The sequence below is a fragment of the Manacus candei genome, unplaced genomic scaffold (genome assembly GCF_025592945.1).
Source record: "Manacus candei isolate 608988 ecotype Guabito, Panama unplaced genomic scaffold, ASM2559294v1 h1tg000005l, whole genome shotgun sequence".
Taxonomy (NCBI): domain Eukaryota; kingdom Metazoa; phylum Chordata; class Aves; order Passeriformes; family Pipridae; genus Manacus; species Manacus candei.
In genome coordinates, this window is record NW_026138053.1 from 21,241,973 (window position 1) to 21,259,053 (window position 17,081).

The 17,081-nt window shown below is 46.7% G+C and overlaps 1 protein-coding gene across 2 annotated transcripts in view; it reads left to right on the forward strand.

Moving 5' to 3' along the window:
- The window catches only part of ATF6 (activating transcription factor 6), a 77,655-nt gene extending 60,707 nt beyond the window's left edge, over positions 1-16,948 (forward strand). For both annotated transcript variants that reach the window (XM_051804664.1, XM_051804674.1), the window contains exon 16: positions 14,619-16,948. In XM_051804664.1, coding sequence (XP_051660624.1) covers positions 14,619-14,827 — 209 coding nt within the window. In that variant the 3' untranslated portion in view covers positions 14,828-16,948. The remainder of the gene's footprint in view (positions 1-14,618) is intronic.
- Positions 16,949-17,081: the final 133 nt, after the last annotated feature.

Sequence of the window (17,081 nt, forward strand, 5' to 3'; positions counted from 1 at the left end):
ATAACAAAGTATTTCTTCTTGACAGTTTACTTTGTCTTGTTTTACTTGAAATAATTTTTCAGTTGTTGGAGTAAATATAATTTGGAAAATATGCATCAGAATCCAGTGACAAGTCTTATCCTTCATTTATTATTTCATTATTATGAAACATTGTGAAATATATTTTCTTGAGTTCTTTGGGATTTTTCTTTGGAACATCAGCATAATCCAGGAAATAAAAAAATGTCCAGGGATTTGGGCAGAGATGTCAAAACAGATGAGACACAAGGATAGCATTAAGTAAACAATGGTGTCAAACACTGATTCCTCTGTGACACCCAGCCAGGTATTAGGAACAAAACTATAAGATACACAAGAAACAGTTGGTAACTTGGCTTGATTTTCATTTGACTATTGGTAGATAACCTGAAGGAAACTATTTCCTAGAATGTTCTGTCTGGAGAAGAACCCATTTGTCTCCTTTGAGAATATTGTTTCTCCGCCCTATTCTCCCTCTGTAGGGACTGAGCATGTCCTGAACAAGCATCTGGAAGTTAGCTGTCAACAAGGCTTTCCTCCCAGCTGTCTTAAGTTCTTTTGAACCCACCTTAATTCTTTGTGCACCTGCAGAGAGTTGGCTGATAGAAAACCATGAGTCTCCTTGGGAGAAATTGGCAAAACTTTCACTGAAGGAACTTGTCCCCTCCTGCCTTTTCTTGTGCCTCAGCCAGATCTCTTTGCAAGAAGGGAAACCTTTTCTACTACAACTTCCTTGCCCTTCCTTTTTGCTGCCGCAGCCCTGGCAGAGGAGATGACAGGAATGCAAGTAAAACAGTCTTTTTTGTGAAACTTTTTCAGAACTTCATGACTTACTTTCTTCTGCAGGGTCTTTTTCTGTGTGCTAAAGTTTACTCATGAAACTGTTTCCAAACATGAAACAGTTGACAGTGCAGTTGAGAAGCAACCCTTTGAATTACTTGGACAGCCTTTTCCCATCAGGATACATTCTTTTCTGATCACACTTTGATTGCTCTAGTACTTTCTGAGCTCCACTAGAGACTCTGCCTTTAGCTGACTTGAGCCATTCTCACCACTGACAGAGAGCAAGTACGGACAAAGATCAGAAAGTAGAATGAGTTGTCAGCTCCTGTCCTTCATGGCTCTGCATGGAAGTTCATGACATGGTTCTGCAAGACTGGTCTGGCAGTTTTCACCAGTGTGCAAAGCAGAGTCAAGTTTACAGTCTGAAGAGGTTTCCTGTGAGAGAAGAGTTGGGGTGAGTCTGACCACTGACAGTCCTTGTGCTGTGCAGGTAGTGGCAGATCTTTGTAGTAGACACGTGCATGCACATGTGTGCAGTCAGTAAGATGGAAGTTGAGGAGAATGATATTGTACAAGGCAATAACAGCACATGATTAAATTTCAGGATAAAAACTTGATTTAAAGTATTCAGTTGCCGTATGTTGGGAAAGAGTAAAAATGGCCATTACTTGTAGTTTTCTACCACGTGCTTCTTCTCCCAGTCAACCTGAACCACCCATGCCCCTCTGCAAGCTTGAGGATAAGCTAGACAGATCCTCACTGAGGGCATCTGTGCAGGTGCACAGAAATATATTTGAATATTTAAATATATTTAGTGTGTTAACATATGTTAAATATGTTTAATGTAATTTTTTTTTAAGTATAGGAACTTGTTGCACGTTAGTACATGTTAATCCTCTCCCTCATACTCCCTGTTCCTTCCTCCCACCCTGTTCATAGCTCCTTTCCAAGCTTGCTGGGCCATCCCCCAATTCACAGTCAATACTTGCTGTCAGCTCCTCCATTTCTGCCTCCCTAGATGCTCTTGCAGCCCTTTACCCTTCTCCCATTTCCCTGCTGGCTGCTGTCCCGTGGCACAGCTCTGCCCTTGGCCCCTGCAGCCAGACATGCCCAATTCTGACCCACCTCTGCCCAACATCAGAGCCCCAGCATTTGTGGACACATGTAGTACTTGCAGAAAATCTGCCTGATGGTACCTAGGGACCTTACTGTTGGTAAGCCTGGAGGGAAAAAAGCAGAACTGTGGAGTCCTAGTCCCACTCTACATGGTTTTGGAGGCACCATTGGTCTGCCTTTCGGAGAAGTTATTCCAAGAAGAAATATCTTGCAGTTTCTCATGGGAATGAAAACCAACTGCAATTTACAGTTAAACTCCAGCTTTTATTTTCAAGCAAGCCATGTTTGTTATGCTGGATTGCAACTATTATTTTAGAAATCTAACTATGCACTAGAGACCATTTAAGTCTCCAGTAGGTTTCATTCCTAAATTTGCTTTTATTGTAATTCAGAATCTTGTTGGCTCATTACACCAATACCAAACTGACATATAGGCGGTGCCTTTCTTGAAGTTTAAGTGAAACCATCTGCCATTAGCCTTCTATTTATTTAACTGCTGTAAAAAATGCAGTGGGTTATGACATCGATCTTTGGGTCCAAATAATCTATAGAGTACAGCATAGCTAAACCATTCTTCCTACCCCAAGCACAAGCCTTTTTTTCCCTGCAGAATGCCTGCAGCTTTGCAGCACAGCACACCCCACACTCCTCTCTGCAGCACAGAGAAGTGAGAACATAAATAGAGCCATTCAGTGTTGGAGATTCCATTCAGCATTTGGCCCAAGAGCCCCTTCCATGAACGCATTTCCCCCTAGGATTAGGTGAGGTGCTCTCACAGCTTGCTCTTCCTCTTGGTAGGAGCAGCTGTAAATGTCTGTGCAGGTGTGTACTAACCAGTACAGACTTGTGTGTACTAACCAGGAGTACTGGTGGCCCTAGCAGCAGCAGAAAGACCATAAAGGCCTTTTTTCTTCTTGGGATCCTTATGCAAAACAGTTCCCCGAGTGGGAAAGTCCTTCCATCCTTTGCTCTCTCTAAATTGAAGATTGGTGTCTGCACTCTCAGCCAAACAAAAGTGAGAGACCTGATGGGAAAGCCCCTGGTGCAATCTGAGGCTCGTTTTCTTGGAATTGGCAACCATGACAGAGAGAGTTTAGAATTTTTTACAAATATTCTGGATAGATCCTCAGTCTAATGTAACCCAGCGGGGCTTGTCTTCAATCTGCCTTAGCTGTTTGTGTGCCTGACCTTCTATCACTTGTAGGTTTCTGGGTTCTTAAGGAGCCCTGTTCTTTTAAAGGATACATTTCGTCGTGAAATACAACATCAAAATAATCTTCTAAAGGCAGAAGTAGAATGGGATAGTGAGTTTTGCAAAGTCCATGTGCTCTATCGTGTTGGCCAACTTCTGATTGTGACCACTTCCCTCAGCTTCCCATGTTAGCATCCGTCATCCTACTGATGTAAAAGACTTCAAATGTGCTCTGAAATAACACACATTCTAATTAAAAAGGTGAATTGGTAAGTGGTAAGGCTTTTTGATCAAAACTGGAGTGATTTCTGACATCAAGCTGCGTGATTATTTGCATGCAGCTACAAAGAATGTTCTTTCAACTGACAGCCATGCACAAGCAACTCACAGATGTCCAAGGCTGGTAGCAAACTGTCTGTGAAAAATCCATAAGGCAAACAGAACCCACACGGGCTGAGAAGGAAAATAAAAACTAAAGCTCTTTGGGAAGTGACAATGTTCTGTAAGTTCCCATGTCTTGGGGTTGAATAAATAAAGTCTTCAGCTTCCTCTGCCTTTCAGGGTCAAGCAAACAAAGGATGCCATTTCAGTTTTTCAGAGCAAGAGGCAGAATTCCCAGTCAGTCATTGAGGAAGGTCTAAAACAATACATATCACTGACTGAACAGCAGCTGACTTCCCTCAAGGTTACTGTTTGATGTTTTGGGTAGCCTTCTCTCTCGCTTTGAATAGCCTCAGAGTGGTTTCCAGGAGGGCAATGGCCCCACCTATCTCTAGCTGTTGTTGGTTCATTCTTCTCCTTGTGCTTGAAAGCCAAGTCTTAGTGCCTGTGGCTCCCTCTCACAGCTGCTCTCCTTGTCCCCAGACTGAGAAGCTCATGCCACTCTAGCAGGCACAGAGGACACATCTCTCAGGTACAAAAGCATGATCGATAGAGATACTGCCCTCACTGTTTCTGCTTTTATATCCGGATTTAGCAGAAAATGCTGAGAACTCAGCACAGCCCTACAGGCTACAGTGCATGAGCAGAAAGCTCATTGTGTATGTGGAGTTACAGCCTATCTGTGAGATGAAAGAATGGTGGCTGCTAAGGTTTTGTAGGAAAGTCACTGACAGTCCTTCAAAGCAGCAAGTTCTCTGAACTAGGATGTAGGATGTACACCTGAGAATGTCTCCAATGCGGTAAGACCTTTTGAAATGTTTTGAAACTGCCACTCTTCTGCTTCTTGTGCTGTCAGCTGAGGAATAAAAGTAAATTGGTGAAGTCTGACCAGGGAAAAATCAGAGCCATAGTTAGCTCTTGGTTAGATGTCACTGCAACCGCCAGTCACTGAGCCTAGACTGAGAAAGAGAGAGAATCTTCTGCGTCCTGTATGCAGCATGTCAGGTTACTGTGGTTCTCCTGTTATTAGGATGAATTGCTAATGTCACAGATGTGTTTCTGCTCTCATGCTCATGTAAAGCTGTGCTGCAGAGGTCAGGATTGAAAGGATGGCAGAACATATTTTATTGAGGAATTTTAACGACAGATTTTAGTCATCTTGTAAGATGCTGCTATTCTTACTTCTGTTCTCTTTTAAAAGTGATGTAAAACTGCAGTTTGTCAAAACAGAATACTCCCACAAACTTTCCTGCATTTCTCTGAACATCAGAATTGATCATTGCCGAGACTGAACTTTAAATAGAAGTTTTCAACAGCATTTGTTGTCTTTGAGAGACTACTCTCCTCAGCCATTGTCTGTTAATATATGTTGTCTTTGACAGGAAGGAGAAGATTAAATTATTCAAAAAAGTATGAAAGAAATCATTCAAGAATCTGTGCACAAAAGTAATGGAATCTGTGTCACTTGAGTTCATGTTTATTTAGTTAGACAGGAAACGATCAAGAAATGAAATCATAAAGGCTTATTCCCTAATGACTTTTCATAACGAGCTGTTTACCTAAATTGCTAAATGAGTAATCTATTTTTATGCATTCAAAATAACAGGAAGGTTATTTCAGAGGATCTTCACTGTCTTTTTGCCCCTTAGTTAATATGAGAAAGAATATCTCTTGGGTTTTGATAGAGCAGGCCAAACCCCAGTGTGACTGGTCTTCCCTGTATAGTTAGGATAACTGCTACAGATGGCATTTCCTTGGGAACACACTGTTCATGAAGGGGGTAGAGAATTAGTCATAAATTAATTGGGCTTCATGCTTAGTATTTCCAGTGCCAGTGTTGAGCTCTTACACCAGATTGGTTTTTCCATATAAATGACGCATTTCTGTAAAATTCACAAAGTATCATTAAAAAGAAACCCGTGATGTAGGCTGGCAGTACTGATGCCAGCATGGAGTTGCAGAAGGAGCCAAGTTGGTTTGAACTGAGCGTGAACTGTCTTGCTGCAGAGACCCTGTCTCCTGGGTGTTTGTTATCCCTGGATGCTGATGCTCCTGTGGAGATATGCTCTCCCACCAGGCTTCAGAGAGCACTGTGCTGAGAGCTGTGCAGCGTATCCTAATTCTAGCCTTGAGCCCAGCCAGTCTGCCTTAATGTATTTTCAAATGTTGTAAATTCAAGATGATGTAATTCCTCTTAATGTGAAATTACAGGTGGCAAACACAGTTTTATGTTTGTGATGCATAGAACCAACTCTGGTAGCTCTTTATTTCTGCAGTGGTCTGAAACATAATTATCCATAATGAGTTCACCCTATAAAACCATGAAAAGCTGCAACAGAGCTGGGAGAGGAAGTTCACATTTATGAATTCTGTCTTGAGAACATCACTGGAGTAAACCTAGAGATTAGTGGAAGCACAGCAGTCCCAGACCGTCTGTTTCAGTGTTTGGGTTGCAGTCTCTAAGGATTTTGCTGCCAGTTGGGCCAGGAGGATTTTGCCTGCTCCTCATATTCCATGTCTGTCCTCCATGCTGCAGCTTCCCTTGCCTCTTCATGCAGTCCTCCTTACCTCTGACGCTTCCTAGCATGCTTCTTGGGTGTCCTCTGGGCTTGGAAAGTGTTTGAAAAATACATCCTAAGCATCTGAAGAACATATTTGGTCATTGACCACTTCATTGTAAATCGTCTGCCTCCATCCTGTCTTACTCTGTAGTAGCTCCAGAGGAAGGGACTGTGGCACAAGTGACTTCTGGGTGAATGTGGGTGAAGAAATGACTGTCAGCCCAAGCTGCCCCTCACTGTGGGAAAGGAGGCACCTCTGTTTCAGAGCAGGACTTGTACATTAAAGCTGTAAACCTCCTGTTGCTGTAGCTGGGAGACAGAAGCCTTTGAAAGGGACGTCTCCCTTTATTAGTGTTCTGTGTTCAGACAGGCACTGCAGCAGTTTTATAATTAACTGGCAAATGCATTGAATCAGAGAAGCTCATGTGGAGGAAAGTACTTGCCCCACACAGACAAAAGCTTCACAGAGATGGTGTTAAAAATACTCTTCTGTGAGCAAGAGCTGATTGCAGTATCTAAATAAGTGAGGTAACTTTATGTATCCAAGTGAGACAGGTGGAAAATTCAGCTCACTCTCTGGACACCGTCCAAACTAGAAAGGCATTTTAACTGTAAGTGAATACAGGCTCTTACCAGCCTTCACTCTCAAATCAGTGAGACACATTAACACCAAGATACAAGTGATATTGGGTGATAGAGAAGGTCTATGCCAATGAAAATGTGATACTACCTCTTGAAAAAAAAAATTAAGTCCAATAGTTAAATTAAATTTATCAGTTAGTGCCTACAACTTGAAATGGTGAAGTACATGCTACAGTTCAAAGGTAAGGGCTAAATAAGAATAGGAAAACATATTAAAAGAAAAACAATTGGGATAAAATGCTGGCAAATGTTATGAAGATTGATTAAAGATTAAAAGCTCACTGCAAAAATCTTTAAAAGGACCTGAAAAATACAAAGGGCTTAAGTAACACATTAAAGTCAATTCATAGAAGTAAGAAGATATCTTTTAAACAATAGACATTGTAGCCAAATGAGGAAATAGGAAAAAAAAGAGGATGATTTCTGGCAGACTAAATGTCAAACCATAAGAAGTCAAACCAGAAAAAGATACTAAGAAACAGCATGCCTGAGGCATAAAAAAATAATAAAAACATTTTTCAGAGGAAGCCTGCCAGGGAATCTCTAGGGCCTGTGGAGGACGAAGGTAAAAGAGCACTTAAAGTAGAAGTCAGCACTGCTGAAGGGAGGAGCAAAAAGGTCTTGTGCTGGTGTTAACCACTGAGGTGATATAAATATCAGGGGAACAGCAGGTGACAAAAATGGCAAACTTTTAAAAAATGGGTTAAGGAACTGAAGCTGGCAGAATCTGTGAGAGTTGAGTGTGTCCTGGTACATACAAGAGATTGGGACGAGAGCACAGCTCCTGCAGAGGAAAGTCCTCCTCGGTGCTGGGGAGATGCCACGGCTCCCATACCCACCCCTGCTGCACTCAGGGGGAGAAGCCCCCTTGTCATGGGACAAGCCCTCCAGCCCTGGTTCTTGAAAGAAGCCTTTGCTGGAATGCCTTTCTCCTGTGTGCAGTTTTTTGTGTTGTAAGTGGGTATGTCTGGATTTGCAGGCAGTGTGGGAAGGTTGTTTATTCTTTTTGTGCCTCCCAAGCAGGCATGGGATGGTTCTGACTAAGCACTGCTCTTTCTCCAGCCTCTCTCCTTCACTCCCAAGAGTTTTCTGTGCAGCAAAACTCCTTTGACCCTTGTCGTTCTTTTCTCTTCTGGCTTTTTCCTCTTGTCATTAGCATTACCACAGCTGGTTAGATTTAAGATATAGTCATCCTGCAGCAATGATACCCTGCCAACAACACATATTGCACAGCCAGAGCTGTCAAAAATGTCAGTTTTTCTGAGAAATACTCTGTCTGAGGGAGATTTAAAGTAAGTGCCTTTGAGGGTCAACACTGGTGATCCTGATCTTCTCTTCCTGAGATGACCATCAGCTCTCTCTGCAAAAGAAGAGCAATCACACTAGGTACACACTGGGCCATCTCCTCTGTAGCTCATGTTCTTTCTCTTAGAGGGAAGTGACTGCAGCAGGAAAGAAGTTTGGAAGGGGAGGTGGGCAATCAGGTGGGAAATGGTTCCTGGGAAAAGCTTTCCTTCCCTCTCCCTGAGACCTCCCACTCTGGACCAGGTACTACAAAGCACCATCTGGCACAGGTTGGCCACTGACCACATTGCCCAGAGGTGCTGACCTTTTCCAAAAATCAAGAGTGGTGTAAGCTAAGGGCATGTGATGTTCCTTAGCCACAGCCAGTGCTGATCTCTCCTCTGTCTCATTATTTTCTTAGAAGGCCACAGAGAGCTTGTTTCTTCCAGTTTTCTTGCTTACCTCTCATGCCTGTATATATCTCCCTTGGATATCCCCTGGATATCCCCTGGCATCAGTGTTCCAACAGCTTAGACATGGAGAAAGACCCTGTCTCCTTGCTGTCAGCTCGTGGCTTCTCCAGATTACTTTGATTCTGTGGATCCAGTATTTCAGACCATGGCCCCTGTTCCTACAGCCATATAGACCCTGCAGTGTGGCTCACAGTCTGAGAGGTGGTCAGAGACCTGGAGACCTGAAATGCCCAAGATCTCCCTTCACCTCTGTCAGGGACTGAGGACAGCTGAGTCCGCAGAGGTGAGATCATTGCAACTGCTTTGTTTAGAAATAGTTCCAAGTGGGAATTTGCTTTTAAAAGAGAAGTTATTTGGGTCACAATATAACTTTCTCCCTTGCCTCAGACAGTCCTGTCTAACAAGCAAATCTGTAAATGTTTTAGGAATCCTGCTGCGTTGTTGCAGTGAGCGTATTTTTAGTCCGTAATGCTGCTTCATTTATATACTTATTTGGTAGTGTATATCAACCCTTCAGATGGAAACATTGTCCAGATGTGCTGGGTAGGACAGTCAGGGCTGCTCAGCAGAGATGAGATGGAAGATTGCAGAAGTGACAGTGCAGAGAAAGCCCCCTGAGTTATGTTTGGGGACAGCTGCAGCCTTTCAAAAGGCCAGTGCCAGAGCTGCCACTGCAGCTGGTGCCCTCTTCGTATGAACCCTATACTGCCCTAAACATAAGCTCTTTTTTGGGCCAGGGCAGTATAAATTGTGTAATTTGCTGCTAAATCATTCTTACAACCAGACTTTAGCATCATCAGCTCAGCCCAGCTAGCACAAAGCACCAGGTACTGGAGCATGTCTGGTGGCTCTTTGAAAGCTGCCTTGATTGCTGCTGGTGTGATGGAAGGGGCTCTAAGTGTAAATTAACACTGACACAGACTGTCTTTGGAATCTGGTGTGGCAAAGCAAACTTTCCCATTAGAAGGAATAGTGGAAAGTGTAAAAGGTGTGGGTAGCTGTTCAACAAAGATTTTAAGAGAGTTGGTGGGTGTTTACCATCTTATGCAGAGGTGATTCCCTGACACCTATTTTGACATCAACTAAACTGGTTCCATGGATAGCAAATTCACTGTATGCTATTGTCTATGAGGAGGGGATGATTTTCTAGCCTTAGTGACAAAGACAGGTAGTTAAAGATGAGGCAAGTGATTTCCCTTCCTGTATCTTACCAGAAGTGAGGACATGTGGTCCAGATCTATGTGGTTGACAGTACCTTAAGTGTGTATTTGGTGAGCACAGTAGATACAGAGCTAGGCAGGTTCTGACCTTTTTTACAAGTCACCAACTAGGAAACCACCCAGTAGGTTGTCTACTGCAAAGGCAATAGGGGCCTTAAAAAAGAGTCTGAGGACTGGGGTCATCAGACCCTGAGTATTGGTCCCACGGAATATTTTTTTGTAATCCACTGAGGCACTGCCCAGAGTAAGGTAAAATTTATAGTTGTTCTGGTAGAATAAGGCTCTATAAATGTACCTAAAGTGTGAGTACACCTTCAAAAAGCTGTAAAGCTTTTCCATGGTGTTTGGTTACAGCTTGAAACACTCCAGCGAGCTCAGGTGGCCTTTCAGGGGAGCTCTGTTTCAGCCTCTGTGCAAACTGCAGTTTTCAAAATGAGCATTTTCCTGCAGCTAAACTTTCTTGGGAAAGTGTATGTAAGTGGGAAAGGATAAATTACCAGAATTACATCTTCTGTCCTATGACTGTGTCTGTAGGGCCAAACAGCCCAATGATATGTGTAAAGTTGAAGTCTAGAGAGGCAGTTGACATCACCATTTGTTCTGACTTAGTGCATTACCTGCCTTTCAAGCCCTCTGCCTGTCTTCTGCCTTTCCCTAAGACAGCATTTCTTGTAGAAGTAGATGCCTGATCTCACAGACATTTAAAAGTCAACTGATGGATACATGTCAGTGCTACTGAGGGAAGAAAGGGGACTTTGGTTCTATGGCCTTTCTAATAAGACAGTTTTGAAAATCTAATGCTTCAAATATGAAGACAAATCTTCCATCATCTTCAGTAATTTATAACAGTAGTTAATACCCTCAGCCTTATTTTTTGGTTTTGGTTTGGACCACAGACTTCAGCTTTCATCTGTGGGATCTTACAACATGGGTTTTTATAAGGGGAGTTGCCCTAGACCCTGGGGAGCAGCACTGGGAATTAGGTTTCTGTTCCCTAGACCAAGCTCGTGCTGGGAGTTTGGTACAGCCTGTGAGAGCCAGTGAGGATCTTTGGGAAGGTGCAGTCAGAGCAGCAACGCTTGGCACAACTACCTTTGCTGTTAATTTGAAATAGTCAATCATCTGAAGCATGGCTTTTAAACCTGTTAACAAATAATTAACTGCAATGCGGTCTCTTGGCACAGCAAGGATAGCTTCTTAAGCCTGAGGCTGTACCATGTGAGAAAGTGTATGTTCTGAACTTCAAAGAGGAGCAATAAATCTATTTATAAATCCAGACACCTCTACAGGAGATCCGTTCCTGTGTTTTCACTTACGTAATCCCACAAAACATCAGTCATACGTAATTCAATACAATAAACTTTAGAAATCACTCAGTGTCAGCGTTGCTCTGGGCTGTTAGGCAGCCCTGTGTAATGCACACTGGCAGTGCTGACCTTCCAGCCAGCAAAGAGCAGCAGGCAGCAGCCTGGGGCTGTCAGCCCTGCTTCACAGACACCCCTGTGCCCCCCTGGGAGGTGTGATGGGGGCATGCTCAGGCAGGGCAGTACACACTGATCTGAGCACTGGTTGTGCACACTGACCCCTGCAGAGACGAGCCACACGCAGCTGGTGAGCTCAGCACCCAGCATGGACACTCTGGAAAACCCGCCTTCTGCTCCACTGGTGTCTCCCAGATGTTGGTACTGCTGGATGGCCCCGTGGGAGGGGAAGGAAAGAAAGCCTGACCAGGCTTTTTTAAAACATCTGACAGAGGAATGACCAGGAAAAATTGTCCTATTCTGTGATATTGCCCTCTTGCTCACAAGGGGTTAGAACAGCACAGCTCCAGTCTTGAGCAGGCACCTGCACTCCCAGAAAGGCAGGGTCAGAGACATCAGGAGCAACTTCAAGTATCTGTGCAGAGCAAGGGTTAGGTACCCCATATCTCGATGGGCAGGCAGTCATCCAGTCTTTCCTTAAAAACTGCCAGTTTCAGAGATCCTCTGGTCTCCCAGGGTACTTTCATCCAGGGCTTGTGTTTTGTAATCATCACAAACTTGGTCAAAGTTAAACCTGTTTCTCTTGAGTGGGGCTGATAGTTTCTAGCCCTGTCATGCTGTTGGCTTATGCACAGTGATGCTCTGCAGTCCTCAAGCTTTTTTTGCAGGGCTTCTGCCCAGCCCCATTTTTACTCATGTTTTCCAGTTCTCTTGAGCATTGTGCTTCCCTCTGGCCATGGTTGAAATGCATTCTGAAGATTTTGGACAGCCTCTCTCTTTTATCAAAACTGCAGTCTCATCCAATCCAGCCACTCCAAAATGGTTGAAATCTCTCCAGTTTAGCATCTTCCAGAAATCTTATAAGTGTGTTCTCTGTTCCTCATCCAGATCATGAAACAGTTTAATGGCATCGAACTCAGGACAGAGCCATGTGGAATCATTTTTTGCAATGACATTGAGCTAGTCTTCCCAAACATGAGATTGTGCTACATTCAGGTCACGTTTGCCTGTTGTTTTGCTGAGACCATCACAGCCCATGGATGTTCACAGAGCATCAGCCTCTCCACTCTCTGGACTGGGGTGTGCCAGGCAGGGCTCCCCCATGGAGGCCAGGCATCCCCAGGCTGGCACAATTTCCAGACCACTCCTTGAAACACAGCTGGTCCATGTACCCAGCAGCAGCATCAAGTAACTGCTGTTTCTGCAGAACATCCCACCTCCTCTTCTAAGTCAGTTTGGAGCTAATGGTAATGAGAAAGGCTGCTGGAAATGCCTGTAGTGGGAATTGAGCCATTCCTGCTACTGCCCTCATCCCTGCGAGATTAAATCCTTTGCAGAGGCTCCCTGCAGCAGCTCGTCATCAGCAATACCTTCACCCCAAAAAGGGAAAGAATCAGATGCTTTCTTTAAACCTGCCTGTAACTCCTGGGCTAATTCACAGGCCCAGGGCAGGATTTAGGCACTTTGTGAATGTCTGAGTTGGGGGAGTGTGTCCCCTCCATGCCTGCTGGCCAGAGAGGCTCGTCATGAGCGTGATTATTCCCAACTGTGGTAGCCTAAGAAGACACAGCACCTCTTGCCATGGGGTAGCAGGACTATGGCTTACTTAATCATGGTACAGGTAGTCACAAGAGAGCCTGTGTCAGTGCTGGGAGAAGCGGGATCCCAGCCGTCCAGAATGGGCTGAGCTGGTTCCCTTGCTCCCCTCTGCCACCCACACAGCACAGCTCCCTCTCTTGCATGGGCTGCTCCTGGTGTTGCTGTTCTCTGTCTTGTGCAATACCCAGGAACCTAATGATAGCCTGCTGTGCTGGCTGCTGCCAGCACAGCAGGAAACTCTTCCTGCCTTACCAAGGGGTTTTCCTGGTCTTGGCCGCTGTCCCATCCCACCTCACCCACTTGTGGCTTTGGAGCACTGTTTCTCACATAGCTGGGGTCCCTGGGGTCCTATCGACTGCAGCATGAGGCTGAGGAACTGTGTCTCTAGGGGAACCCATCTGTTCCCATTTGCTCTCTCCAGGCTCTTTGCTTCCCCTCATGCCTCTCTATTCCCCTGTGCAGCCCCCTGTCCTGAGCAGCACCACCAACCCCCTCCGCTCTCTGGTGCTGGGTCTGTTGGGTGGGAACTGAGAGCACATCCCTTTGGGTGTGCTGAGAGAAAGGGTGACCTGGAGGGATGGCCCTCCTGTGGGGGGACCAGCTGGGGGCACAGCACCTGAAGTCCTAGCAGGGCTTTATCAGCAGCACAGCATACAGGAGGGAGGAGGAGCTTGTCAGGGTTTTTGGGTCAGTGGCACAGAGATATGCACAGCTGCTCCTTTCTTCAGTGTCTCAGTGGCACATACAGAGCATTTTCCATTTCATTTCTTGCAGGTGGGAGCTTTGATTTCCCTTGCAGGCTCTCAGCCCCCTTAGCAGGGGTTTGCTCCTGCTTTTCATTTCTATACCAGACATACTTGATCTAATGGCTTCTACAGGTGGCGTGGGGTACAAGAGGGTCCGGCCATGGTTGTCAGCTGTCATCCAAAGTCAGAGTTAATCCAGGAAAACAGTAAAAATTAGTAATGTATATTGCATTCCTCCAATCCATACGCTTTCCATTAGGTGATCTCCCATCCTCCTTAGCACAGGAGGAAAACCCTGCCAATGGCAGTCTTCTGACTCTGAAAGGCAAGGATTAGTCGTGCCTGGAAAGCCAAACTTGCATTCCTGGGCACACTGTCTATGCAGGGAGTAGTCTCCCACCTTTAAATCCAGGCAGCAGATGCTGGCCATGTGCACAGCCTCTGCCTGTAAGCCCAGGAGCTTCTGCAGCAGCAGATGTGCCGGGCCTGGGGCCACACTGGGGTGATGCAGCCAGGGTCCCTTGTGCTGATCTGGGTTTCCCTGTGTCCAGAGGTCTCTCAGTATAGTGGCCTTGCCCAGTGTCACCACATCGCCCAAGAACAACAGCCAGGTCAGGACGGTAACAAGGCACAGTTAATTCTTTTGAGAGATCACATTTTAGCTTTTTTAAATTAATAATCTGATGAAGAAATTCCTCTAGATCATCAGTGTCAAGAGGGTTACACAAAGTGAAACATTCAGCTTTCTTAAATAAACCTTATCTTCAATCACCCCCACACTCTAGTGGCTCAAGAACAACAGTTCTGTAATAAATGTTGTACAGCGCAAACTCCACCGGTAATTATGTGCAGATGAAGGAAGGGAAAATAAAAGACATATTAGTTTCTAAGTGTGGCTGCACATGCTAAGTGTGGCCTGGGCCTTTGAGGTGTCACAAGCAGACTGGGGCCATGTTGTGTGAGATGGAGCTCCATGTGTGGAGCTATATAAAGGAAGGGGGTTCCCCCCTCCAGCTCCTGCTCCAGACAAAAAAAAAGGTCCAGAAAGCTCTGTTTTTGGTGCTTTTGGGTCATTAGCTTGCAGGGCTAACTCTCACCTTATTTTTATCCTTACTTTTGCAGAGAATGTCATCAACGGGCAGGACTATGAGGTGATGATGCAGATTGACTGTGAAGTGATGGACACCAGGATCCTCCACATCAAAAGTTCATCTGTCCCTCCGTACCTCCGAGAGCAGCGCAGAAATCACACCGACACCTTCTACAGCTCGTCCCCCTCCGTCCCAGAGATGCCCCATGCCCTGAGGGCCGTTGTCAAATCCCCGCAGTAGCTCCTGGTTTAGCACACGGCCGGTGCATCCAACATGCAGCAGGTCCTGCCGCCAGACTGAGCCCTTCCTTGGCAGGGCCCTGGGGCTCCTGGCACATGAGCACAGCAGGGGCAGTCCCCCTGAGCCCATTCCTGTGCCTGACCCTACCCAACCACTGCATCCTGTCCAGGGATTATGCAGCTCAGCCCTGGGGGCCCCCTGCAGCAATGCCTGGTGCCAGAGGTGAGGGTGAGGCACCGCTGCAGTCCTGGGGTCGGCATCAGCAGCTACTGCCCAGGGCTGGCGTGGGGGGGACACGGGCCATCCCTGCTACTTATGCATTGTCCAAAACTGTGGGTTGTTTTTAATTTTTGTCCCTGTTAGGCTGCCTCCTGAGGTGGGGTGCTGAACCCTGATGTCCTGCCCAGAGACATCACAGCAGACAGCCAGGCTTGAGATCAGGCTTCTCTCCCTGCAGTGTGCGATGGGCAGCAGCAGGAAGCAGTGTCCAGCTCCCAGCTGCAGGTGCAGGGGTTGCTGCAGCCCTACACCCCATGCTGGGCCAGCCACCCAGCCCTGGCCCTGCACCCCAGGAGCATCCTTCTTCTTCCAGAATGGCTGTGCTGGGCCTGACCGGGCAACCCCACTCCACATCAACCCCAAAGCTGCCCAAATCCCTGCCTGTGCAGCCTCCCTCGCTGGGGAGCCCCGGGATGCTTCCCAGGGTAGCAGTGGTGCTGTGGGGCAGCCCAGCCACTGCCACCCAGGAGGGTGGTGGGACCCTACACTTACAACTAAAGCACCACAGCCCCCACTGACAGGGCAGTGCACACCCCCCACACCTCCTCAAGTCCGTGCACTCTCCTGCACACTGCTGCTGTCTTCCCCAGCCCACGTGGCTGCTTGGCAAAAGGCTGGGGCTTGGCCCAAGGGAGGTGATTTAATGCAGCAGATGCATTTGCAAAGTTTTTGGTTTCTTGGGTTTGGTTTCTTTTTCCTGTTTTTTGTTTGGGTTGTTTTTTGTGTGTGCTATTTAATACTTTTCACTGCTAACAACAGCCTGTGGAGCAGCACTGGCCCCGCTGGGGCAGTTGGGCTGCTTCAGTTCAGAGGGACACAGTCACAGCACCTGAAACCACACACACATGATGCACACTCAGCCCCACACACCCCTCTCTGCCTTCCCAGCACTGACAGCCACCCGCCAGGCAGTGGGGGGTTGTGCTGTTTGCCCCAAACATGGAGCTGCAGCCGACTGCTGCTGTTCCAAAATCAGTGTGGAGCTCTGTTCAGTCTGTCCCCCATTTGCCAGCTGAGCCCCAGGCCGGAGCTGGGCCGAGGAGCTGGGCACTGAGGTGCTCAGCTGGGATGAGAGCCAGCAGAGCATCGGCCTTCCATAATGACTTCAGCATGTTACAGCATTTTTCTTCCCCTTTACAGTTCACACAGAAGATGATGGGCTTCAGTTTGCCAGCCAGCTGCCTTTCCTTCATGATCTGAGCACTGACTGGCTCGTGTGGGGTTTTTAACTATGAATATTATTATTTGTGTGTGTGTGTGTGTGTGTGTGTGGCTGTTAGGAAATAAAAGCTGATCCAGCAGCAAGACAAACAGCTCCAGGGGCAGTGAGGAGGAGGATGAGGAGCAATACACCCCTGTGAAGTATGTGCCTTGCAACACCATGGAAAAACTTTGCCCTTTGCCACGTACTCGGCGCAAGCTGCGCAGGCCCCCCATCCTCGGCGCTCGCGCGGCTGGGAAGCAGCCGGGCTCGGCAAGGGGTTTGGCTGCACTCCTTGCACCAGTTCGTTTTCCTGGCCCCGGCCCCACCTGACTGTGGGCCAGCTCACACAATATTCAAAAATAAAAACCCCGGCGGTGCCCCAGCCAGAGGCACACGGCTCCCCTGCAGTCCCAGGAAGGGATGGCCGACTGCTGTGGGGGGCATTTACTGGGTTGGCACAGCCCAGCACGTTGGGAAGGGCTGCTGGTAGAGGCTGGGGGCTCAGGACTGCTACAGCACTGCATCCTCAGTCAGCACCATGGGCTCCAGTGGTGGAGAGCATCTCTCATCCTGTGTACTTCTGTTCTCTGTGTCCCTGGCACTGAAGGCAATAAAATCCTTCTTTTATTTATTATTAATATTCTTTGTTATTGTGCTTATTAATGCTGTTTTCCTTAGGCAAATGACTAGAAGGCCTGTGCTGTGTCTGCTGTCTCTTGGGCTGCAGCGTGACTCTGCTCAGCGCAGCATTGGCACTGCCCATGGCACATG